The sequence below is a fragment of the Haliotis cracherodii genome, unplaced genomic scaffold, assembly GCF_022045235.1.
Source record: "Haliotis cracherodii isolate W230 unplaced genomic scaffold, xgHalCrac1.p SCAF_2, whole genome shotgun sequence".
Classification (NCBI taxonomy): Eukaryota; Metazoa; Mollusca; class Gastropoda; order Lepetellida; family Haliotidae; genus Haliotis; species Haliotis cracherodii.
The window spans coordinates 42,001,687-42,028,485 of NW_027266275.1; the positions used below are offsets into that span (position 1 = coordinate 42,001,687).

Consider the following 26,799-nt stretch of genomic DNA (forward strand, 5'->3'; position numbering starts at 1 on the left):
TGTCATGGAAGCCTTTGCGCTAACGTAGATTAGAAGTGGGACAACAATCGAATTTTGGTGCTATTTGCAGTTTCTTCGTGTGCCAGTGTTGCTGATAAATCTGCAACGATGGGTAGACGTTCAATTAACACCACCAAGAGTGGGAAATATATGAATCCTACGGATCAATTCAGTAAGTAGTGCCAAAAACATACTGTACATTTGGTAGAATGGTAACTTGAAGCTACTACACAGCAATAGAAAGATATATTCAAGTTTACACTGCGGAGGAAAAAGAGCACATGACTTTCATTTATTTTTTAATGAAGCATATACTCGCTAATCTGTACAAAAAGTAATATATTGATTTGCACAAGATTAGTTAAACACCAGGCAGCCTACATGGCCTCTCATGGTTTTTCCTGAGCACCAAGTGTATGGAGCATTTTTCGACATTTGTATTGTCTGAAGCATTTTGTGATATTTATGAGCAGGCTACTCGTGCACTATTTGATTGCGACAAATTATTGATGACCCATACAATATCATGATATCACAGGGGGCACGGGTGGGCCAGTCGTCTAAGGTGCAGCGATTCGCTGTGCAGGGTTGCGTCCCTTGGGCATGCCAGAAAACTATGATTGTGGGTTCGAAACCCGGTTCGCCCAGATTATGTTTCTAGGTTTGTCAGCACCATACCTGTGCTCGTGGGTTTCACCGAAGTGGTAAACGTCTGAGACCTTCATCACATCGGGCTTTCCTCCCACATTAAGCTGACACGCCGCGATATAACTGGAATACTGTTAAAAGCGGCGTTAAACCCAACTCACTCATGATATCACAAAGAGTTTGTTAAATAATATAAAGAAGTAGTATAAGTTATGACAGTTACTTAACGAGTGGGTGTTACTTATACTACTTAAGAAGATATTGATTTTGCTTTTCCAGATTCAGAACTCTTAGTGTCCACATTATTATTGCTGAAATTATAGTTAAAAGTATTATATTTACAGATTAGTCACGAATGCAATCAGAACTAATTTTCATGTCAACATTCCCAACAAAGTGCTTGATGTTAGGACATAACAACATAAATAATAAATGTTGTCTACAATTAAAAAACAATTGCTTGTCACACTTAACCATGTTTCCCTTGTCAACTTGTTATTGCATTCTTTTGCTGACAGTAGCAACTGTAGTCATAGTAGTGTTAGCTTGATACTGATTAATGTGTCATGAAAGGATCACCATTCCATGACAGGTTAACATGGTAAAAGGGCAACACTACTCCAACTCTCAGATGTCTCGCCAGCACCTCTATAATCATGATAATAACCCAAGTAATTACCCAATACGAATTGCCATCAGCACCCCAATAAACTGGACTTCGGGCCAGTGAGGGGGTAATTGTGGGACCTATTGTTTAAGACAACACAAAGCTTGGGTTGCTGAGTTTATTGCAACCAGGGATCCCAAAATTATTATTTTTTTGTCAATCAGACATTTGTTGTTGTTTTTTACCCACACCAACCTCATATTTGACCATGACTGGATAAAAGAATAAAATCAGGAGACACATTCGTTACATTCACCATATTTTCTTGAGTAAAGTGCACACTTTCTTAGCCGTTTCCATGGTGTAGATTGGGGTGCACATAATACACTAGTGGTTGAACATTTATGAAAAATGTTATTTGACCAAGGGCAAGTATGACCAACAATCTTACAAGCCCTATTTTAAAATGTGTTTGCCCAAAGTCAAGCAAATCAATTCAGTAAAATTTTACATCTACAGAACTGAGAATCAGTGTTCTCTCACTATTGAGCCCCTCAATATAGCGATAACTCGGTTATAGCACACAGTAATGCATGGATCCCAAAATTTACTTACATATTTAATAAACTCAAGTTTTACACTCCCACTTGTTAAAAGTCATATTTGTTGTAGTTTGACTTTTGTTTTAACAAAGTTTTCGTGATCAAGAGCTTGTGAGCCTCAATGGTGACCGGTGTATTCAAATAAAATATTTCATCAAAGCTAGGCCTAACGAAGCTTCAAAAGTCAGCACTAGATCTACCTTGCATTACAAATTCCATAAAATGTAGTCAACTGTCTGTCATTCCATTTCCAAGAAGCAAGTGCCATATACATGATATATGGAAGTGTTACAACAATTTATCAATGAAACAAGCCTGGTTCTCATTGTTGACCTGCCTGACATTGAAGTGTATTAATCCTATTGGTTGACTGGTGTAAGTGTATGCAAATTAGATTGCTAGTCTGGGGCATGAGCAAAATATTAGCCAGTAAAATATCGTACATTACATTACATATGATTACATTCTCGTGAAACTTGACCCAGTTCATTTTGCTCTACTTGTCCACGGGCATGCTAGAAAAACGTATATTACTCGCCCAATATCTAAACCTTACTTGGCAATGGTATTTTTAACCCCTGTACACACCTCAATGCACAGACATATTCCAAACATAAAATATATCCGGCGATAGCAGTCATCTGTACCAAAGAGCTGTGTTTATGGTTATTAATATTTTGATTATATATAGTAAAGACTGCCACTAAAATGACATTGTATTGGAATATATTATTTCTGATAAAGTAATAGTTGCAGATACAATTGGTTTGATCATTATATAAAAATTTCTTGAAGTTATTTTATTGGGTCTTTATAAATGAATCACCGGTAGATTACATGAAAATGTTTGTACATCTGATTGCTATTTCCAGCTTAGTTTACAAGAAAATAATAACGATGGTCTTAATGTCGGCATATAAAACAATGCTTTGTAGAAGTGAAAATAAATATTAATGGTAAATCATCATGTTTAGCAATGTTTAGTGTTATTTTATTTCAAATTATCTCAAAGTTATCAAATGTTCATTTAGATCTACCTGAATTCACTGAAGAGATATGTTTAGTTGTTTTTTACTTCGCATAATATGTTGTTTACCATTAGCATCACCTTTGCATTTAGGAATACACTACTCAACAAAAAAAAACACATGGCAGTCTGGCTGCAACTCTTTATTTTGTATCCTTTGTTACCTTATCAGGTTTCTCATTTCTCGATCCTCCGATAGGTGATGCTAGCGAAAATAGCACCGAACACAAGTCTAACAACTCAAGATTATAGTCCATAATAAGCAATTTTGAATCCGTAAAGAAAAAGCTGATCCATATCACAATACTTTCAAAGTTGGAGTGTTGTTTCCCTTTAAGTTTGAAACTTAGTCACAGACTTGTCCTCATCATGATCCTCATGTAAAGTATGAAATGTTTTCTTGGCTACTTATATTAAAATATGATATTATCCCAAACCCTCAATATGCTCAACAATGCTCAAGGATGTGACATTAGAATTGGTCCTCAGCAACTTTTGTTGATTGTAAGACGAAAGACTGGATCAGTTGATCAGTGACTTGGTTGATAGCATAGCAATGAATAGGGCTGCAACGATACAGGAAGGTCATGATACGATTTGTATCTCTATATTCTGGTCACAGTACAATACATATCTCAATACGCAACGATAAAATATCCCAGATAACAGTACCCTAGTACACTAGAGCTTGTATTAAGTTTTCACACTTCAAGTATGTCAAGATTGGACCTTTCATGATTTTGGAACACTTAGAATTCTTTCATGATAACAAGACTACTGATGTTGTTGATGTTGATGCTTCGAAATGAAACTTTCTCCAACTTTCCTTCAAAACTACTTAAATTTCAAAACAGCAGAAAACTTCAAAGTTCAAACGCCAGAAAATAATCAATGTACTTCAGTCTGAATAGTTCAACTTCAGGTTCTTTTTTTTCGGAAAATTAAAATGTCAACACTGTCGGGACAGTGATGCCCTCAGGGTTCTGACAATGTCTCCTGCTGTTGAGTCGTAACAGAGGTGGAGTCATTGGGGGTAAATGACAACACAACAGTACATGCTGTGCCTACCTAACATGATCTACGATGTACGTTTCTGAGTTTGAAATAAGATTAGAATAGTAGTTGTTTATGATTCATAGGTTAAAAAAGAAATTATTGAGTGTTATGCGCTTTAAAAAAAAACCCACATCGTATCCCTTCAGCAAATTCAAGTGAAGGAACATGTATAACAGACTTGGTCAATAAATATATGAAAGTTGATTGAAAACATCACCAGACACGATGAGTTACCATTAAAATTGTATTACCTGCTCTACAAGGCATTGTTTTATATGCTGAGATTAAGATGACTGTCTGTATTTTCTCATAAAGAAAGCCGGAAATAGTAATCAGCTGTACACACATTTTCTCCCAATCTACTGGTGATTCAGTTAAAAAGTACCCAATGATACAACATCAAAGAATTTTGATGCAGTGGGCGGAAGAAGATGTTTCTGAAATCTGTATGTGGATCCTTGCTCATAATATCAATCACTGGTCCCGACTGCATTTGAATAACTTGCCATGGTCATATAGCTGGAATATTGCTGAGAGTGGTGTGAAACAAGCACACAGACACACTCAAGGACCACAGAAATCCCCCTTAATTACTGGTACATGACATAGTCAGCATAGAGAATTAGCGCCAAAACAAGTCCTGTTTCCTCCAACATGTTGAGAAATACTTACGATATCTTGTGGTACTGTCAACATGAAAAAGGCTGATTATCATTCTTCTGTTTGTTTTCACTAGGAAAGGAGGCAAGAAAGAGAGAACTGAAGAAGGTAAGACTAAGTACTGTATCATGAGAATGACGAGGACCATGTATGTTTATTGATGGAAATTTAGTTTATGTTTTGTTTTAATGATAAGCTTTGCTCAGTCCATAATGTTCATGATGTTGCTATAATATAGTAATTCACTTTGTTCAAATGAGTAAACTTAACTTTAACAGTTATTGTATTTGTAAATGGATAGTTGTCATGCAGTGTGTGAAAAAAACAGTGTACACATCTTCTGACGGCATCTTCAAATTGTATGTTTAGAACAAGAAGCAGCGTATGCTGGTGCGACAGGCTGTGCTCAAAGGGAAAGATCCAATGAAGCTGCTGGAAGAAATGGAACAGATTGATTCGATGGGTGGGTACTGAAATCCTGCTGTCTTCATTTTATGTATACAATCTGTTATTGTTTAAAACTTTTTCAAGTATAAACAAAGGGTTGTTGATTCCTGTATTTCAAGTCAAGTATTTGCTTAATTAACCTACCGCTGTCATATAGCTGGAATATTGCTGAGTGTGGTGTTAAACAACAATCAACAACTTAATTAACCTGTACTTTCAGCAATAGAGTCTTTGAATATTTGACTGTCATTAAGTTGACAACCTATGAAGATCTGGGTTAGAAAGGGTCTTCAGAACCCATGCTTGCAGTAAAAGGCAACTATGCATATCGTAAGAGGCAACTAACGGGATCAGGTGGTCAGACTCACTGACTTGGTTGATGCATGTCATCGTGTCCCAATTGTGTAGACAGATGCTTATGATGTTAATAGCTTGGTTGTCTGGGCCAGACTCGATTATTTACAGACTGCTATCATATAGCTGGAATATTGCTGAGTGCAGCATTAAACAAACAAACAAACATCAAGTTGACATGAAAAATGTTATCTAACATGCAACAGAAGTTTAACCCATGCTTACACAAATAGATGATGTGAACTACTCCTTGCTTATATAACTTCATATTCCCTACAGAGTACAATCCCATTGAGGCTCCTAAGCTGAATGAGAAAGTTTTGAAAGACAAGAGAAAGAAACTCAAGGAGACATTTCAGCGAGTCCTCAGACTTTATGTATGTATTATGAGGGTGTACACAGGCAAGTCTCGTTAATCCAACACTCGTTAATCCGACAATCGGCTTAATTCGACACAACCGATGGGAACCGATTTAATTAGTGCTAATTAGACCCGTTAATCCGACAGTCTCGCACTCCGACTCTGACACACCTAATTTGCAAGGAATAGCTGAAATCACTCATTAATTAGTCTCATTAATCCGACACAGTGATCAGCGTACTCCGTGGTCATCTGCCCGCGAGTACACAGTGTTTTGATGCGAGACAAGTCGGCGAGTAGCTGCATATTTCAACGGCTGCAGAGATAAACTTGCTAAACAATAAACAATTACTGCTTTAAATAAACAAAACAGGATTAATCACATGCCTAGATTACCTCAATCTCATTAAAATCAGATACAAGTTCTCGCTACTGGTCATCCCATTACAGGTCATGTCAGAACGACCCTTCGCGAACTTTGTCTGACCAATGAAATCACTAACAGGAAGTCAACATTAGCCACTAAGAAAGCAGCTTTCTTAAGCACAAGTTTTAAATTAGCAACTTCCATTCCAGACTATGCTTTAAAATCAGTCAATTTTTAATCAGTCATACAGTCCGTAACAGTAGTTTTGTGTTAAACTTTAGTGGTTGCATGATTAGAAAACATATTCCGCTGACAATGTAACACAACAATATAAATATTATATTTTTCCTTTTCCTTTGTGTTCGTATCGTTATCTTTGTGTAGTTGTCCAATTTTCGATCACGAAACGTTTATACTACCTAATTTCGTTTATCCGACATACTCATTAATCCGACATAATCATATGCAACCAACAATGTCGGATTAACAGGACTTGACTGTAGTTAGCTTGTGTCATGACCTGGTTGTCTGATGTCATCTGTAAAAAAACATCTAAAGAAAGAAATACTGGACCAATGAAGCTTAAAGTTGCTAGTTCCCACCAACGATGACTCCTAAATTTGCTCTGATTTTCAACGTAATTTGGTGTATTTCAATGAAATTTGGTATATGTGTTGTTAGTAGTAGGGCTCATCATTTGTGTTTCTTTTTTTGTGCAATATGTTAAATTTTGACCTTTACTTGACCTCAGCACTTTGACCTTGCAGCTTATTTCTCGGCCCATGGGTTTCACCCATATTGCCAAGGTTTCTGCACATTTGATGGATTGTCTTCAACCTGTACATTCAATTGCATTCAGGCCCACGCAGATATGCAGACATTCTCGTGCAACATCTTTTTTAAAAGCAGCTTCTTCATCGGCTAGATTGACTTGTCGACGTTGCAAAGTCCATGATGATTCCCACTCCACATTTTCAGGTCATCAAGGCTCCATTTGACACCAGACTGGGCGGGATGTCCTTTCCTCCAGACAGGTGGTCGAAAATGCAATGTTTCATGCAATTGGCACTCAGACAGCCCCTACCTCTATGCAAACAATAACACCTGTGGCCTTCTGACATTGTCACAAACACTCAATCAGAGTGGTCAAATTCAACTTCAACCGATCCAGTGCTTCCTGAAGCCCTACCTCAAGAGCGACAATTGCCAGGCCCCGATCTCCATCCTGATCTCGCTGCATCTGCATCTTCTGTGGTGGCTGGTGATGTTGAATGTTTGCACTGTGAATCTGCCAACTTTACCCAAGACCAGATGTCGACCTCTTTGCAACCAGGTTCAATGTTTAGCTACCACGGTTCCGTCTTTTCCATCCCAGATCTTCAGGAATGGGACCATGATGCTCTGGCCATCTTGTGGGAGAACCCTGACCGACATTCTACCTACCATTCAGAAGGCGGTGTCCACCAACCAACTTTGAATGCTTTTGGTCATACCTTATTGGCCAACGCTGGTACAGATTGCAGAAAGAAAGTTGCACCACCATCCAGTGGTGGATTATCTTCTACTCCAGCCTCACTCCCACCTAGTGCACCAATCGTTTGATACCCTCCATCTGTGCGTCTGGCTCATCTCCAGTAGTTGCTTGTCGCCAAAGGATATTTGAAGAGAGTACTCAAGACCATCACTGAGGCTCACCGTTCCTCCACTAAGGCCTTATTTGACCATAAGCGTTCGAAGCTGATCGCTGCTTCTCCCTCAACAGGTCGCAGAGTATCTGCAACATCTAAGGTCTACTTGGAAGCTTAAAGGATCCACTTTGGCTAACTAGCTCACTGCGATTAGCTCCACGGTTGCTGAGCTACAGTCCCTTATTTGGTCCTCAAAGCTGACAGATCAGTCCTCTCAATTCCGTCCGCCCATTTGGGATCTTAAAGTCATCCTTTGCCATTTGACTTCTACAGAGTATGAACCACTTGCTGAGGACTTCAAGTTGATCACCCTTAAGAGAGCTTACCTCCTGGCCCTTGCCACTGCTACTAGAGTAAGTGAGATCCACTCTCTTGATGTTAACATGTTTAAGAGAATACAGAATGGGAAGGTCTTTCTGAACCTTCACTAGGACTTCATCGCGAAGAATCAGTTTCCGGGAAAGCCAGACCGTTTGTTTACCATCCAGTCGTTGGTGTTTATCCTGAGTCTAGAGGACCATGAAGACATGGTTAGCCCACCCCATATCTACCCCGAAGCTGTGGACTCTTCATCCCATTTTCCACCATGGCCTAAATGGAAGTCTCCCGTACTACAATCTCCTTTTGCACACCAATGGAGATAGACGATACCCACTCTGATGCCCAGTTCCCTGTATCCTGTACATACAGAATAAATATTGGATGTGTCCCCCTGTTTTAATTGTCTTTATTATTTGTGTCCTCAGACTGAGTACCCAGTGGAGGGTGAGCTACCTCATCTGTAGAGACTCCGGTATTTAACATCGAAGTCGCCACAAGGCGCAAACGTTTGGTGGTGTCCTGAACCCTTACCTGCTCACCTCTGCTTTTGGCAGGTGATGTCTTGGTACCGGTTTGATGATCCTCTTGTGTTGATTGCTCCTCTTCTTGTCTAAGCATGCTTCACGTTCCTCTGGGGTGATGGATAGATTTGACGAAGCATTAGAAGAGATGCCAAGCTGGCCCACCCTATTGTTCATCAGAGATAGTGGTGTGGTCTGTCTTGTAGGACTGATTGCCTGGAGACCCCTTCGAACTGGTTGTAAGTCATACACTGAATTGATCTCTATTCAAAGTAACGTGGTCGCCCATGGTTGTAGTCTCTACAGGCTAGGGTATCTGGGTCCCTCCGGATAAATGCATAGTGTGAGATAGGATAAGTTTAAGATTTGTTGATTTTACATTTAATTGTATATTTATATACTTATCTTATCTCGTGTGCTATATACCCTCCCGACCATCCCAGCATCAGACAGGATAAGTATATACATATATAATTTAATGTAAAATTTACAATTGTAGCAATTACTCAGTCATTTATTGGTTTGTTTTTTCTTTTGTTCTCTTAAAAAGCATTTTTGGCACTGAACACATTGTAGAAATTTTATTGTTTCATATATTTTTTATACTTTTGTCCACAGTGTTTATGCAGAAAATATTTTGAGTGATTTTAACCACATTTGAAAGGAGTGGCGATTTCCTGGCTAGCAGGGTTGAAGTGATTTTTGTTTGAACTTGAACATCTGGATGTAGACTTACTTAAGCTGCTGAATGTTTTTCAGGACAAGGAGAACCCTGAGTATGCTGTGGAGCTGAAGAAGGCTGAGTTTGAGTATGACAAGAAAAGACTGCAGATGCAGCTTTACTTTGGTAGGTGGGCAGATAGACGGTATCAGGTGTCAGCCTTGTAGTACAGCCGTACTTGTGTAGGTTGGCAGATAGACAGTACCAGGTGTCAGCATTGTAGTACAGCTGTACTTGTGTAGGTGGGCAGATAGACAGTATCAGGTGTCAGCCTTGTAGTACAGCTGTACTTGTGTAGGTGGGCAGACAGTATCAGGTGTCAGCCTTGTAGTACAGCTGTACTTGTGTAGGTGGGCAGATAGACAGTATCAGGTGTCAGCCTTGAAGTACAGCTGTACTTGTGTAAGTGGGCAGACAATATCAGGTGTCAGCCTTGTAGTACAGCTGTACTTGTGTAGGTGGGCAGACAGTATCAGGTGTCAGCCTTGTAGTACAGCTGTACTTGTGTAGGTGGGCAGACAGTATCAGGTGTCAGCCTTGTAGTACAGCCGTACTTGTGTAGGTGGGCAGATAGACAGTACCAGGTGTCAGCCTTGAAGTACAGCTGTACTTGTGTAAGTGGGCAGATAGACAGTATCAGGTGTCAGCCTTGTAGTACAGCTGTACTTGTGTAGGTGGGCAGACAGTATCAGGTGTCAGCCTTGTAGTACAGCTGTACTTGTGTAGGTGGGCAGACAGCATCAGGTGTCAGCCTTGTAGTACAGCTGTACTTGTGTAGGTGGGCAGACAGTATCAGGTGTCAGCCTTGTAGTACAGCTGTACTTGTGTAGGTGGGCAGACAGTATCAGGTGTCAGCCTTGTAGTACAGCCGTACTTGTGTAGGTGGGCAGATAGACAGTACCAGGTGTCAGCCTTGTAGTACAGCTGTACTTGTGTAGGTGGGCAGATAGACGGTATCAGGTGTCAGCCTTGTAGTACAGCCGTACTTGTGTAGGTGGGCAGATAGACAGTACCAGGTTTCAGCCTTGTAGTACAGCTGTACTTGTGTAGGTGGGCAGACAGTATCAGGTGTCAGCCTTGTAGTACAGCCGTACTTGTGTAGGTGGGCAGATAGACAGTACCAGGTGTCAGCCTTGTAGTACAGCTGTACTTGTGTAGGTGGGCAGATAGACAGTACCAGGTGTCAGCCTTGTAGTACAGCTGTACTTGTGTAGGTGGGCAGATAGACAGTATCAGGTGTCAGCCTTGTAGTACACCTGTACTTGTGTAGGTGGGCAGACAGTATAAAGTGTCAGCCTTGTAGTACAGCCGTACTTGTGTAGGTGGGCAGATAGACAGTACCAGGTGTCAGCCTTGAAGTACAGCTGTACTTGTGTAAGTGGGCAGATAGACAGTATCAGGTGTCAGCCTTGTAGTACAGCTGTACTTGTGTAGGTGGGCAGACAGTATCAGGTGTCAGCCTTGTAGTACAGCTGTACTTGTGTAGGTGGGCAGACAGTATCAGGTGTCAGCCTTGTAGTACAGCTGTACTTGTGTAGGTGGGCAGACAGTATCAGGTGTCAGCCTTGTAGTACAGCTGTACTTGTGTAGGTGGGCAGACAGTATCAGGTGTCAGCCTTGTAGTACACCTGTACTTGTGTAGGTGGGCAGACAGTATAAGGTGTCAGCCTTGTAGTACAGCCGTACTTGTGTAGGTGGGCAGATAGACAGTACCAGGTGTCAGCCTTGTAGTACAGCTGTACTTGTGTAAGTGGGCAGACAGTATCAGGTGTCAGCCTTGTAGTACAGCTGTACTTGTGTAGGTGGGCAGACAGTATCAGGTGTCAGCCTTGTAGTACAGCTGTACTTGTGTAGGTGGGCAGACAGTATCAGGTGTCAGCCTTGTAGTACAGCCGTACTTGTGTAGGTGGGCAGATAGACAGTATCAGGTGTCAGCCTTGTAGTACAGCTGTACTTGTGTAGGTGGGCAGATAGACAGTATCAGGTGTCAGCCTGGTAGTACAGCTGTACTTGTGTAGGTGGGCAGACAGTATAAGGTGTCAGCCTTGTAGTACAGCCGTACTTGTGTAGGTGGGCAGATAGACAGTACCAGGTGTCAGCCTTGAAGTACAGCCGTACTTGTGTAAGTGGGCAGATAGACAGTATCAGGTGTCAGCCTTGTAGTACACCTGTACTTGTGTAGGTGGGCAGACAGTATCAGGTGTCAGCCTTCTAGTACAGCTGTACTTGTGTAGGTGGGCAGATAGACAGCATCAGGTGTCAGCCTTGTAGTACAGCTGTACTTGTGTAGGTGGGCAGATAGACAGTATCAGGTGTTAGCCTTGTAGTACACCTGTACTTGTGTAGGTGGGCAGATAGACAGTACCAGGTGTCAGCCTTGTAGTACAGCTGTACTTGTGTAGGTGGGCAGATAGACAGTATCAGGTGTCAGCCTTGTAGTACAGCTGTACTTGTGTAGGTGGGCAGATAGACAGTATCAGGTGTCAGCCTTGTAGTACAGCTGTACTTGTGTAAGTGGGCAGACAATATCAGGTGTCAGATGTCAGTAGAAATGATGTGATTGATAATCAGATCTATATTTAATAAAACAGATCTTACCCTTCGATGTGTATCAAATCACTTCAGCACCTGGATTAAAAACCACGAAAAGATTTGCAAAATATCTGTCGAAGCCCAGTTGACAGTACACATGCTTTATAAATCTTGCAGTGGACCGAAATCTGCACGTTGAAATCCATTTTGTTTACAAATGGGATGTCTACTTTCGTTACTCGATTTTGATTGGACTGTGCATGGACTCATTAGTCAAGCCAAAATTTAACTGCGGAATTCCAGCCTAGTTTGGCAAGGGTGGAAACTAAACTTTTATGGTCAGTTAACTCCTTTGCCCCCGAAAGATGGCCTACAGGGTTAATGTGATTGGATCTTTCTTTATTTACTGATTGTGGTGAGTGTAATATAACTGAATACTATATTTCAATGACAGGAAGTGGATGTATATTTCAGAGCAAGTGAAGAATGCAGAGAGAGTGCAGCTTGATCAGATCCCCCTGCCCGATATGCCCGTGGAGACACCCAGTAAGTAACAGCATCTTCCATGTTGATAGGGATTGGATCTGTTATCAGTTCTGCCTAAACATAATTGATTCCCCTCTTTGGATTTCAGGATTACAATACTGTTCAAGTGATAGGGTTTGTTTTAGAACTTGAGAGTATGTATTAGTCTTTCTTCATAAGTCTTGGTTATGGCAAGCATCTGCTATTCCAAATAAATAAAGATTGTGGGAGACATTTTTTAAAATATGTTCAATCATTCTACATGTCTATAATGATCTGCTATGTTTGTCGAAGATGTTAGTTATGATGGATCAACATCCATGCTGTCCCTTCATGTGTTCATTTGGAAACAGTTGTACCTGTCAGCTGCAGCCATGGCTGCTGCATGTTCTGGGCAGGGATGTGTCACTAACGCTGTATGGTCCATGTTTCAGTCCCCTCCATGATCCCACTCCCCAATGAAATGCCCCTCCCTTTCCCGGACCGACCTCCAATCGGGATCCTGAAGAAGACCTCCGCATACACTGGGTAAGAAGACATGCTAACTGACATTGTTGTCTTTGTGCTGTACCTCTAGCCGTGATATAGAGGTGTTAGGGGGAAGGTGGTGCTTGAGGAAACTACTGACCTGATGCGGCTGTGTTTCAGCATTCAGTGCTGTATTTCTAGCGGTTATATAGCGGTGTTGAGGGGAAGGGGGTGCACGAGGAAACTACTGACCTGATGGGGCTGTGTTTCAGCATTCTGTGCTGTATCTCTAGCAGTTATAGCGGTGTTGGGGGGAAGGGGGTGCTCGAGGAAACTACTGACCTGATGGGGCTGTGTTTCAGCATTCAGTGTTGTATTTCTAGTGGTTATATAGCGGTGTTGGGGGGAAGGGGGTGCTCGAGGAAACTACTGACCTGATGGGACTGTGTTTCAGCATTCAGTGTTGTATTTCTAGTGGTTATATAGCGGTGTTGGGGGGAAGGGGGTGCTCGAGGAAACTACTGACCTGATGGGGCTGTGTTTCAGCATTCAGTGCTGTATTTCTAGCAGTTATAGCGGTGTTGGGGGGAAGGGGGTGCTCGAGGAAACTACTGACCTGATGGGGCTGTGTTTCAGCATTCAGTGCTGTATTTCTAGCGGTTATATAGCGGTGTTGGGGGGAAGGGGGTGCTCGAGGAAACTGCTGACCTGATGGGGCTGTGTTTCAGCATTCAGGAGGAGTACTTTGCCAGGAAGAGGAAGAACATCCCTGGTCCCCCTCCTGGTCCCCCACCGGAGCTGAGTGACAGTGAAGATGAGGAATATGACCCAGCTAAAGGTGACAGATTCACACCTCCTTAAAAAGCAGCTTTCAAAGCTCAATGTTGTCCTCCTAGTGAAAAATATTTAAAGTCTGTCTTTTCATCATTAACCATGTTAACCTTGATAAGAAATGAAAGGACAGTAACTGGCTGGATATCTGCTATATTATGGTGTGAAAAATTAATTACATGCTTTGTTTTAAATGAATATTCTTTTGGAGCCGTGTTTTTTTCTGTAGCACCTGTGTCGCTACTCCAAGTCTACATTTGCCAGGAAACACTTGTAATAGGAAAGGTTTCCAAATCTAAATTCATATCGAGGATGATATCTAATGCACATTTATGAAAACGGTATCCAAACATTTGGAAAATATTTACATGAATTGTAAATACAAAAAGTCAATGTAAGCTCCCTTTGAGAATGTTTCACAGTGTCCTTATGTCTCTGTTGCATTGCAGGGATAGAGGAGAACATCGGGACGGTGGATGTGGATATGGAACATATTCACGCCCATGCCCATGAGATGCTGGAGGAGGTGGGTATTCCGATGCCGGGACAAGTGGCACCCCCCGGGGACGTGATACCGGCTGGAGTAACAGCCACAGCTCCACCAGACTTCAGAACCAGGGAAGAACCACCAGGTGGGTGTGAGGTCATCTGACATAGACCACGACACACATTTGTAGGTTTCAGGATAATCTGCAGCTGGACATAACTGATACAAATGATTCAGGTTTACTGTATATTTTGTCTCTGTATTTTGGATAGATTAAAAATTAACAATATTCAACTACAAACAGCAACCATGGCAACAGAATGTACTGCTAAACTTAATGACATACATCTTGTAAGGCAGAGGGGCAGTAGTGGTTAAGCATTTACTCGTGACGCTGAAGACCAGGGTTCGATTCCCGACGTGGGGACAATGTGTGAAGCCCATATCTGGTGTCTCCCGCCATGATATTGCTGGAATATTGCTAAAAGTGGCGTAGAACCTCACTCACTCACTCACTCACTCACTCACTCACTTTCAGAATAGATTAGAATATAATTTCAATAGGAAAACGTTGGCATCACCTGTGTTAGCCTAGCATTAACCCTCTGGATGCCGAGGTTTTTTCTAACACACATTTTCCTGAGATCGAAATAGTGACGGTTGTGCGAGAATTGTGCTCACGCGGCACTGGATCTACCTCTGGCTATAAAATTAAGCAGAGGTGGAGAATATTAAATTTCCTATTTGATGGTGTAAAGTTAACTGCAGATATTGAAAACTTCTAAGTGTTGTCTGAGAATTTATTCTGCATTGAAAAACAGTAAATTTCTCCGTTTTTTATTGTACACCGATAAAAGTACTGTGCGACAATTTTTTTTATTTAGAAGCTTTACCCAAACTGAGGGAACAAAATACTGCCTAATATCTGAACAACATAACTATTTATCAAATGGAGTTATATGTGTTTGAATAACAACATACATTCAATGTATGAAATAGCATACCGTAAATGACGAAAACTGATTTTTCTCAATGACATCAAAAGGGGACAGTCAGGTTACACACGTACAAAGAAAGGGAGGCATAACTCTGCTATGCTTAGCACTAGTTTATTGTAACTCAGGTCACTTGGTGAGAATTAGCTGTGGGTAAGGATAATATATTTTCGTGGCGTTTTGAGGAACCAAACTATTCCAACACAAATATCGATAAAGAAACTGTATACGTTTAGTTATAAAAAAACTCCATAAGAACTGATGAAATCGTACTTTATAAAAAAGAGGTAATAGAGAAATGGATGGCCCTATCTAACCTATAACTTAGTCCTTAGATTCCAACATTCTCCTGAATGTGTAAGTGTAATTTGACTAATGTTGCACCATTATTAATGGAGCACTAGCCTTATCATCAAATGTAATGAAATACCAAAATTTTAACACCATTCTATTTGATGTCATGGCTGGTTTTATGACTTTGATAACGTCGGAGAAAGACGACAATGGTATTTTGATTAATATATATATCTCCCCTAATTTTTGTTCATGGTATGGAAAATCTTGATGTGTAAAACGGAATTTGACGTTTTTTCGACACAACATAAAAAGACTGCTTTCACCAAGTAAATAATGTCTTGAATATGTAAACAATTGATAGGTTTTTAGTGTCGAATACGATATTTCTTTCCTTTGGACAAGTGTTACAGGATGAAGTGTAAATGTATTGGGATGTGTAATAGTCAATATTATAAGTTCATATAACCAATGTCCTTGAATAGCTGTTTCATTTTATGTTATAACTAAAACTGAATGTATTACTCTAACAAAATGGATAATATTTTTCATTAAAATATATGCACACATTTCTGAAAGAATTGTCTTGGTCTTGGAATTGTTTTTTTACAGTGATTATCTAACGATTCGCAAGGTGCGCGTTAGTCACAAACAATTTACAAATTATTCCTCTCTTTTTGCATTATATTATCAATGGGTTCATTCTTTTTTCAATATTGTGATCACAGGATATTAAACTGTTTCCTTTATTCCTCCAGGAATTGTAAAATGTATAAAAATAAAATCCATGCCAGGTACCCCGTTGGTTCAATTTTAAACGATTATACTGATAATTCTATACCAATAGAGCTTTCTTCGCATCTTTTATTGTGTAACTCTGAGACGAGATGACGAGAAATAGTAACATAGTAATGAACAAATATGTGTCCAGTATTGAATATAATTTTAGTTGTTTTGAAATATTCTTTTGGGTATTTCATTACGTACATTGATGCCAAACAGGTGCGTGTCTTGTCCAATTAAGATACACGATAAAATATCGAATTGTTATGCAAACAATGTTCAAACAAACAGAAGATTATCGAAAGTTTGTTCATACATGTTGTGGCCTATATTTACGTATGATATCATTTTGAACATTGACAAATATCCAAAGTGAAGTTAATTGTGTGAAAAAAAATGTATAAAAGATATGCAAAATCTACATCATAACTGAAACTGTAAACAGCATGATATAATGATCGTGTGCACTCTCATTCAAGGACCTTCACCTCAAAGAAATTACCAAATATGTACAACAATCTTGAAGAATGACATCACTACCTGTGACCGACCTTTACAAAATGGCTTGGATGAATGGATAGCTCAAAATAGGAGAAAATGCTACACTGTGTAAAATCTGTATTTTGTTTTGTTTACATTTCAAACAAGTGCAGTTTTTCGAGCACAGTGTTCGTTTTCACACCTAACATATTTTGCTTGATTTCATCCAGCCGCTTTCTATTGGTGACAAAGACCATTGGTCATTTGATTCTAAAATATATGAGGAATCCAAGGATCTGTGTATTGCAGCTGAGTTTGAAACATATGTGATGTTACAGGCGCCTCATAACCAGTGTACCTGAAATGTGATTTTGTAAACACTAGCCAATATGGCGGAAAGTTCACTTCGGCGTTTTTGTTTGCATATTTTCCAAAACATTCAAAACGATTTTAGGGTGCCGAGGTCGACGCACTTCATGTGAAGGCGGCGATCGAACCGGTTCCCGTGGGACAGGAAAGCGAGGGCTTCTACTCGACATATTTCCTAGTCACCAAAAAAGACGAGGGGTTCAGACCTATTCTCAATCTGAGAAGGCTGAACAATCTTATAGAGGTACCGTCCTTCTGGATGGAGACACTGCGCTCAGTGATCTCAGCGGTCGAGACAGGAGAATGGCTAACGTCAATAGACCTAAAAGACGCCCATCTCCACGTACCCATACACCCCGAGTTCAAGAAATACCTCAGATTTTCTTTCAACGGGAGGTGTTATCAGTTCAGGGTTCTACCATTCGGGATCGCCACGGCCCCGAGGGTGTTCACCAAGCTGATGTTGATTCCTGCCCAAGTAGCCAGGTCGAAAGGCCGGTTCTGCCACACGTACCTTGAAGACTGGTTACTAAGAGCTCTATCGCAATCCCTTAGTCAGATAGCTACACAAGCTGTGTTAGACATTCTGTACACTCTAGGGGCGGTCGGGTAGCCTAGTGGTTAAAGCGTTCGCTCGTCACGCCAAAGACCCAGGTTCGATTCCCGACATGGGTACAATGTGTGAAGCCCATTTCTGGTGTCCCCGCCGTGATAGTGCTGGAATATTGCTAAAAGTGGCGTAAAACCATACTCACTCACTCACTCACTGTACACTCTAGGGTGGATAGTCAATCTCAAGAAGTCAGAGCTGAGCCCTACGCAGAATCTTGTCTAATTAGGGGTGAACTTCAACACAGTGAGCGGACTTGTATCTCTATCACAGGACTGAAGTGTCAGAAGTGTTACTTCCCAGTTTCTTCTGTCAGTGAGACACACTGCTCATACATGGCTCCAGTTACTGGGCAACATATGGTTTGGCGGGTGCGCTTGAGAATGAGACCCATTCAACAAGCACTTTGGGTGAACTCGGAAGATCTCGAGACTGTTCTCGAGACTCCGCAGTGGCTCATTACACACCTTCAGTGGTGGTCCGAGGTCGGTAATCTGTCCCGGGGGCTCCCCCTCGACTCTCCCGTTCTGTCTCTCACAGTTCAAACAGACGCGTCACTCTTCGTCTGGGGAGGCGTTCTGAACGATCACACAGCCTCGGGACTATGGTCCCAGCAGGAGATCAAACTGCATATCGATATGCTAGAACTGAGAGCGGTCAGGTTGGTGTTCGAACGCTTCCTGGGCAAGTGGTTCGTCTAGAGATCGACAACCAAATGGCGATGACTTACATCCGGAAGCAGGGGGGAATGTGTCACCGTCGCTTCTCCAAGAGGCGTGGCAGTTACTCCTATGGTGCGACTCACACGATATCAGGGTGATACCTGTTTATCTCATGGGGGTGGACAACGTCTGTCTCGCCGGATCCTCGCTCCTCACGAGTGGAGGCTCAACCAAGGGATATTTGGGATTATCTCCCAATTATACGGGTCGTTCCAGGTGGATCTGTTTGCGTCTGGGGTGAATCACCAGACACCAACGTTCTGTTCCCGAGTCCCCGACCCGAGGTCGGTGGCACCGGACGCCTTCCAGCTAGATTGGACGGACAGAATACTGTGGGCATTCCCCCAAGTACCTCTGATCCCCAAGGTCCTGTCTCAGCTAGCCACTCAGCCTGCGTCACTACTTGTGCTCCTGGCACCTCTTTGGTCGGCGCAGAGCTGGTTTCCAGTAATACTCAGGTTTCTAGCTCAGCCTCCTGTTCCAATACCTTTACGACCGAACCTCCTATCCCAGAACGGGGCCCTCTACCTGAATCCCAGGATTCAGTGGGTGGCTTGGCCACTGTCAGGAATCGCCTCCAGAAGAGCGGTATTCCTGAACGAGTTGCAGACACAATACTGGCTTCGCTGAGGGATTCGACAAATGTTCAGTACGAGGATAGATGGGCCTGCTATGCGCGCTGGTGTGTCGATAGAGGGATTGCAGATCCCTTTTCTGCAGATCTCGTAGCCGTGCTTGAGTTCCCCCAGTCGCGACTAGATGACACAGCCTTCCTCGTCGGGGACCACTGCAAGACATGCTCATGTCTTGGATGTCCGCAGGACCCTCAAGGCCTATATCAGCAGAACTAAGGGTATCCGTAAGGATAACCAACTATTTTGCTGTTATGGCGGTAGGAAGGCTGGCTCACCTGCGAGCAAACAAACTATCTCTAGGTGGATAGTCTCTACTATCTGTACTTCGTACACCCTTCAAGGCAGGGACCCCCCTACCAGGTTGAAGGCTCATTCAGTTAGAGCAGTGGCTACGTCACAAACGTACGCCGCAGCACTGCCCATTGAGGAGATCTGCTCCGCGGCTATTTGGAGCCAGCCGAGCATGTTAATCAAACATTACCAACTCGACAAACACTCAAGCGAGTGTGCTCGGTTTGGTCAGTCAGTTCTCTGAACTGGGCAAAGTTCTGCATCTCTAGCCGATTGAGCCTTCGAGATTTTAGATCGCCCTGACCGGTTATAAAACTGCTCAGTAACGGTCCGGATTTTATCTTCTACGGTCGATAATTTTTTTTACTCTTACTGTACTCTTATCATGCTTATGGTTGACAAATTATCTGGAGCACTGACCTATATGGTCATTTTGACATGTAGCATGTGTACTTGTCATCATCCACTGACTGGGTACATGCTCATCACTAGCTTCACATGCAGTTAAGATTGCAGTGGGATTTCAGTCATTACACAGAGATAGTAATCAGCCAAGAAAGCAAGGCTCCTACTGTGATGAAGGTAATCTCCTTTCATATGTTGACTGCTCCGAGTTGTTGTCAGTTTGTCAGTGTATGAAGAGGGATGGGTTTGTTCATGTTCTTCCGATAGTGTCCATCGTGTACACAATATCTAGGCCACAGTTGTTACTTGGACCAGGTATACCAATCAACAATATGTATGGAACAATTATAGGAGTAGGTGTGGCTACATAACACTGTCAGCTTGTGTGTAATCAGTCTACATGCATATGTCCAAGATCACTTGTCTCCAACTCTGCTCCTCCTGGTTGTCTATAGCTTCTACATTTTCCTGGCCCTAAATAGTCTGAGTAAACATGGTTTTGTTGTAAGTTAATGCATGGTGTTGAATGGCTTCTGTACTGATTGAGACACATTATCATAGATGTTAACATCTGTCCATTTGCCTTTGACAGCTAAACTTCGTAGAATCCGGTTTGAGGATGACGACACAAAAGACCTCAATGAAGTTGAGAAAGACACCAGACTGCGACTGTCCTCCAAGTCTAAATCTAAGGTGTCGCCGCTTCAGGCCCGGATGTTGATGATGGCAGGGCAGGAGGTGCCAGAGGACGAGGGGCACATGGACCAGGCTGAGAAGGAGGACAGTGAGGACGAGGTCAGTGGTCTGGTGGAGTAATAGGGATGATGAGGGATCAGATTGCTTTCTGTTGTTTCTTCACATATGAATGATTTAATTTAATTTACATTCACAGGCAATTTCTATCAATTTTCTTCTAGGTACAAAATAATAGCAAATCTATTGCATCAAGTGCCTGTGAATCAGTTGAGATGGAACATGTTTTCTTGGTTTTCAGTTATCAGGAAAATAGCTGTGCAGACATACTTTTTACACTATTAAAAGTCTGTCCCCTGCACAGAAATCTGTTTCACTTTGATACACTCTCCCTGCTATAATGTGCTCACATCTTCACCATCTTATTCTTTAGTATATTTGGATTTACATGAAAATCATATTGAAAAAGCCTCTCGGGGCTATTTGTCAACTAATGATGGAAGTTGGCATGTGACATGTTACGTGCTCTATGCCACGTAATATAGTCATGAGACAGAGACGTGTGTCTTTTAGACAAATCACATTAATGGCTACTGACTTACAGCACATTTATTCAAGGGAGATAACTCCCAATATACCACAGTTACAACATACCATAAGTGGTATTCACGCAACATGACATGTTGCTGTAGGTTTCAACAGATAACCTGTCTATCAACTGCATCTTAACTCCTCATTTGGAAACTTTCATTAGAGAGACCTGAGCTTAAGAATCCAGTACTCTGTTGGTTTTATTTGATGGTTACTTTGTCCATGTGTGGTTTGTGAAAGAGGTTCTGCTCCAAAGTAGAACTGAATGAGGATTCAGCTATATCCTGGTAAACTGTAACTGTAACCAGGTTAGGACAGTAGTTGACAGACTGAGCAATGTTCCACACTGGTCATTAACGTCGTAGGTCAGACATTCGTAGGTTCTTCCAACAAGCTTGGGTATAAGTTGAAGTATTTTGCTTCAGCTCTCGGCAGGGACTGTAACTCATTGAATATTTTTATTCTATTCTCTTGTATCTGTTGTTTGTTGCATAAACACTTTCTTCATCTGTACAGGAAAATGAAGATGATCTGCCCATGCCTCAGAAGCAGCCAATTCGATATGACCCAAATGAAGAGATGAAGGCACCAGGCACCCAGGATGAGCCAGTAGACCCCCCTGGTATACCCGTGCCTCCTCCGAAGATCCCACCTGGCCCCCCAGCTCATACAGCACCTGGTGCCCCTCCTGGAGCCCCGCCTGGTGCCCCTCCTGGAGCTCCACCTGGTGCTCCGCCTGGTGTGCCCCCAGGCGTTCCTCCTGGTGAGTGACTGGAGACAGTATCATAAAATCAGCTCCTCAAGTCTGTGTTTTGAGACAAAATTGATCACTCATATTTCAGTTTCTTATCATTATGATAAGCATTAGTTTCAATGTTTGAATTGTTATTTAGTCAGCCGTAGTTGCTGTGATACTGACTGCTGTACAGTTTCCTCTATCTTGTGATGCTTACAGGACCACCTCCCGGGGCTCCACCCATGTTCATGCGTCCCCCACCACTGCGAGGAGCACCCCCTGGGGCCCCACCCCGGATGTTACCTCCAGGACCCCCACCTGGCAGACCTCAGGGTCTACCCCCAGGCCCTCCTCCAGGCCTGCCACCAAGTCTACGAGGTGTGGGGCCACGCCTTCATCCAGGTCATCCAGGTAAGATGGGGGACTATGTCTGCCTAACAGGATTCATGTGTCAAAATATTATTAAGAAGACATTGAAACAGTAGTGTTGAATACTCCAAGGAACACATGTAAGGAATCTTCCCTTCCTTCTGTTGTAGGTGTAGGCCCCCCACGGATGATGCGGCCTCCTGGAGCACCGCCTGGAATCCCCCCTCCTGGTATCCCCCTTCCCCCAGGGATGGCGCCCCCAATGAACCCCAATGTTCTAAGTGCCCCACCAAGCATCATGAAACCCCCTCTCAAGTCTGCAGACGAGGAGAAGAAGAACACAGCCACCATCGAGGCCAAACCACAGATAAAGAATGTTCTGGGGGATGTTACAAGGTTCATGCCCACGGCACTCAAGGTCAAGAGAGGGATCAAGGATGTCAAGGGGAGAATCAAAACAACTGGTTAGCAATTCCTAGACTAGGAACTAGAATTGTGTAATTTTTGTGGCTATTTTACAAACACTACTTAATGTTATAGTGCAAACAACTTGGTGATTTTGTGATGTAATAAAGACAATGTTCTTGTATCAGTAATGTCTGACAAGCTTAGTACATTTTGATGTTTCTATCATTGTTTGAAAACTTGTTTTACTTAAGGTGATTTAATTTAATTTTGATAAAAATCATACTTGAAAACATACTATTCCTAGGGTGGCGGCATCAATATATTACATTATTGTTTTTGAAAACTCTTCATAAAATGGCATCTGTTGCAGGCAAGGAGGAAGAGAAGCGATCTACCGGCACATCCTCTGTACCGACACCTGTGGCCGCAGCACAAACCAAAACCAAGGACGATGCTTATGATCAGTTCATGAAGGAGATGGAAGACTTGTTCTGAGGTGAGGCCACACACATGGTGAAAACACTGGGAGCCATTGTATACTACACACAGTCCAGGGGGAGGTCACTTGTTCTGAGGTGAGGCCACACACATGGTGAAAATACTGGGGGTCATTGTCTACTACACACTGTCCAGGGGGAGGTCACTTGTTCTGAGGTGAGGCCAGACACATGGTGAAAACACTGGGAGTCATTGTCTACTACACACTGTCCAGGGGGAGGTCACTTGTACTGAGGTGAGGCCTGACCCATGGTGAAAACACTGGGGGTCATTGTATACTACACACTGTCCAGGGGGAGGTCACTTGTTCTGAGGTGAGGCCACACACATGGTGAAAATACTGGGGGTCATTGTATACTACACACTGTCCAGAGGGAGGTCACTTGTTGTGATGTGAGGCCACACACATGGTGAAAACACAGGGGGTCATTGTATACTACACACAGTCCAGGGGGGAGGTCACTTGTACTGAGGTGAGGCCGGACAGTTGGTGAAAATACTGGGGGTCATTGAATACTACACACAGTCCAGGGGGGAGGTCACTTGTTCTGAGGTGAGGCCAGACACATGGTGAAAACACTGGGGGTCATTGAATACTACACACTGTTCAGGGGGAGGTCACTTGTTCTGAGGGGAGGCCGGACACATGGTGAAAACACTGGGGGTCATTGTATACTACACACTGTTCAGGGGGAGGTCACTTGTTCTGAGGGGAGGCCGGACACATGGTGAAAACACTGGGGGTCATTGTATACTACACACTGTCCAGAGGGAGGTCACTTGTTCTGAGGTGAGGCCGGACACATGGTGAAAATACTGGGAGTCATTGTATACTACACACTGTCCAGGGGGAGGTCACTTGTTGTGATGTGAGGCCAGACACATGGTGAAAATACTGGGAGTCATTGTATACTACACACTGTCCAGAGGGAGGTCACTTGTTCTGAGGTGAGGCTGGACACATGGTGAAAACACTGGGGGTCATTGTATACTACACACTGTTCAGGGGGAGGTCACTTTTTCTGAGGTGAGCCCACACACTGTGAAAACACAGGGAGTCATTGTCTTGAGTCCATCTCTGATTGTTCATTACACACTGTCCAAGGGGAGGTAACTTGTTAAAGTGTACCCACACTAGACGGTGTCTAGCCGGGAGAGCCACATTTCAGAAATGGCTATTGCCGGTAAAGCCACATTTTCAGCTGAGTGCATTTCGCCTATTCTAGCGGGTAATTAATTAATCCGATTACCGATACCTTTATATGAGTGTCCCACATTTAAATTACTAAGCGCGGTACTCCCAGACTGAGGGAGGCGACCAGTTCCTACACCGTGTTAGTGACGACATCATCATCTTCACTACAGACAAGAACATTGAACATTTGTGTACTGCAGACATTGTATTTTGTGATGGTACATTTTATGCCTGTCCCAAGTTGTTTGATCAGATTTATTGTTTACATGCTGAGGTGTTTGGCCATATGTTTCCATTAGTTTACTGTTTGTTGTCCAATCGAACAAAAGTTATGTCAACATGTTTCAGTACCTATGCGATTTTGCTAGTAGAGGAGGTCTAGAGTTTGCCCCACTTACAATTCAGTTGGTATTTCCTGGGACATTAGTTAGAGGGTGTTTCTTTCACTTCACCCAATGTATCTGGAGGAGGGTGCAGAAAGAAGGTCTGGTGTTGGACTATAAGGCAGATGAGGAGGTGAACAAGCTGGTGACAAGAGCTGCTGCCCTCCCTCTAGTACCTCGTGACAAAGTGGATGATGTGTGGCTTGATGCCATTGCTGACTCTCCTGCTGGCCCTAAAGTGACTGCCTTCATGGACTACGTGACAACCTGTTGGGTTCAAGGAGGGGCCTTCATGCCAGAGATTTGGAACCATTTCGAAAACCAAGGCCACCGTACCAACAATCACCTGGAAGGGTTGCACAACAAGATAAAGAAACTTGCCAAGAAGTGCCACCCGAACATCTACGAGGTAGTGAAGCTATTTCAGCGAGAGCAGTCACTCAAAGAGGTTGCAGTCCTGAGACTCTCACACCAGTGATCAGAACCTTCACGAAGAAAGAAGTACAAGGCAATCGATGCACGTATTGCGTCCCTCAAGATCCAGCTCCTGAACCCACACCTGAGTGAGATGGAATATGCTGACCACGTGGGCGACCTCCTTCATCTGCATTATGATATTCATATGCTATTCATATTCATCAATGTAAAGTTTTGATGAATATGTTATCCTTGTTGAATAGAAAATGAGAAAACAAGACTTGTTTTGTTATATACGGTAACCTGTTAGAATCACAAAGCATGTTTTGACAGCATAGCCGCTAGAGCCACATTATACAATCACGCAACCATAACCATTGCCGCGAGAGCCACATCAATTTGGGCTATCTATTTTCGAAATGTGGCTTTGCCGGCCTGTAACCCACTAGACAGCTCCCAAGTGGCGGTGGTCCTGTGGTGGCACCTCACTAACCAAAAAGTAATGAACTAATCTCTAATCAGCATGGTTACCATCTCCTTATATCAGACAGGTTATACTATATTTTCTGTTCAGACTATACCTATATTTTCAGACAGACTAAGAGTGGTTACATTACAGTTTCTTTTTGGACTTTAGGCTTTGTCAAATTTATTGTCTTTGTAGCCCTGTGTATATTGAAGACAGCACGTATTCTGACATCATTTTGTCTGTGTTTCAGGGACAGAATCTGCCCTGAATATCCTGAACCAACCAATGTGACTGTGTGTGCTTATGCATTTAAACCGGAGTGTGAGAAAGTGACTCTGTTCACCAGGAACACCAGTGTGTCAGAAGCACATGCTCAACATGACTAGAGGACAGATATGGAACTATTGCTACACTTGCAGTTTTCAAGACATCTTGATGTTGTATGTGTTCACAAAGATCGATTCCCTGCCGCTGTAGTAGTAGTGCATGAAGGAGGTGTTGCCATGCCATCATTACAGTGGCGCTTCATGTATCACTTGTTGAAACTGATGTCAAAGACATATCTGATAGGTTGGACTTTCACAAACTCTATGAATTATCAAACTTTGAAGAATCAGCTCTTACACAACCAGGAAGGGAAGACCTTGGTGTAATATGAGACTTCGTCATATAGCTTTCACAGTCAGGATTAAATAATCCTTCTCAAACTACGACCAGACAACTTGATAAGAGATAGGATAGGTTCATTTTGGTTAAACCATAGTGAAGAGCTATGTGTAAAATGACTGGTTACTTGCATAAGAGAGGCTATTGTGGTGCTTTATTCTTGTATGCCTATGCTTGCTTGTATCTGCACAACATACAATAAATCCATATGTGCCAAGTACAACACTGAAAAAAGTTATTCTATGAAATAGCTATACACATGTGTGTATTTAGATTTCATGTGAAAAAGTTTTTAAATATAATCTTTTCAACAGGGGAACGTCAGTTATAATCACCTAAATTTGTCATGTCTGTATTTCTATCCTCTAGGTAATATTAAACAGGTATGGGATTAAACAGACATCACACATCAGCATAGGGCAGGAAGCAGGTTTCCATCCTGGCTGATTCATTGATCTTCATGTTCATTGCGATGTCATATTGACATGTATGGATTTTACCTCATGTCCTCCTGCACGACTCCATTGTTGTAACATAGCTCATTGATCCTGTACATACCATTGTAAA

The 26,799-nt window shown here is 42.4% G+C and overlaps 1 protein-coding gene across 1 annotated transcript; it reads left to right on the plus strand.

Moving 5' to 3' along the window:
• On the plus strand, positions 1–26,799 carry LOC139469135 (WW domain-binding protein 11-like). Its single transcript, XM_071251271.1, has 15 exons — positions 1–172; positions 4,677–4,708; positions 4,970–5,063; positions 5,681–5,778; positions 9,419–9,506; positions 12,387–12,458; positions 12,872–12,965; positions 13,634–13,743; positions 14,186–14,368; positions 20,400–20,602; positions 21,608–21,854; positions 22,047–22,238; positions 22,367–22,660; positions 22,975–23,100; positions 25,817–26,799. Exons 1-14 carry the CDS (start codon positions 109–111, stop codon positions 23,097–23,099), a joined length of 1,896 nt encoding a protein of 631 aa, XP_071107372.1. The 5' UTR covers positions 1–108; the 3' UTR covers position 23,100; positions 25,817–26,799.

Excerpts from the sequence above, each read along its gene's own strand:
- LOC139469135 (XM_071251271.1), top strand. The coding sequence starts at position 109 with ATGGGTAGACGTTCAATTAACACCACCAAGAGTGGGAAATATATGAAT. Across the intron at positions 173-4,676 it reads GAATCCTACGGATCAATTCA|GAAAGGAGGCAAGAAAGAGA; the intron begins GTAAGTAGTGCC and ends TGTTTTCACTAG. Across the intron at positions 9,507-12,386 it reads GCAGATGCAGCTTTACTTTG|AGCAAGTGAAGAATGCAGAG; the intron begins GTAGGTGGGCAG and ends TGTATATTTCAG.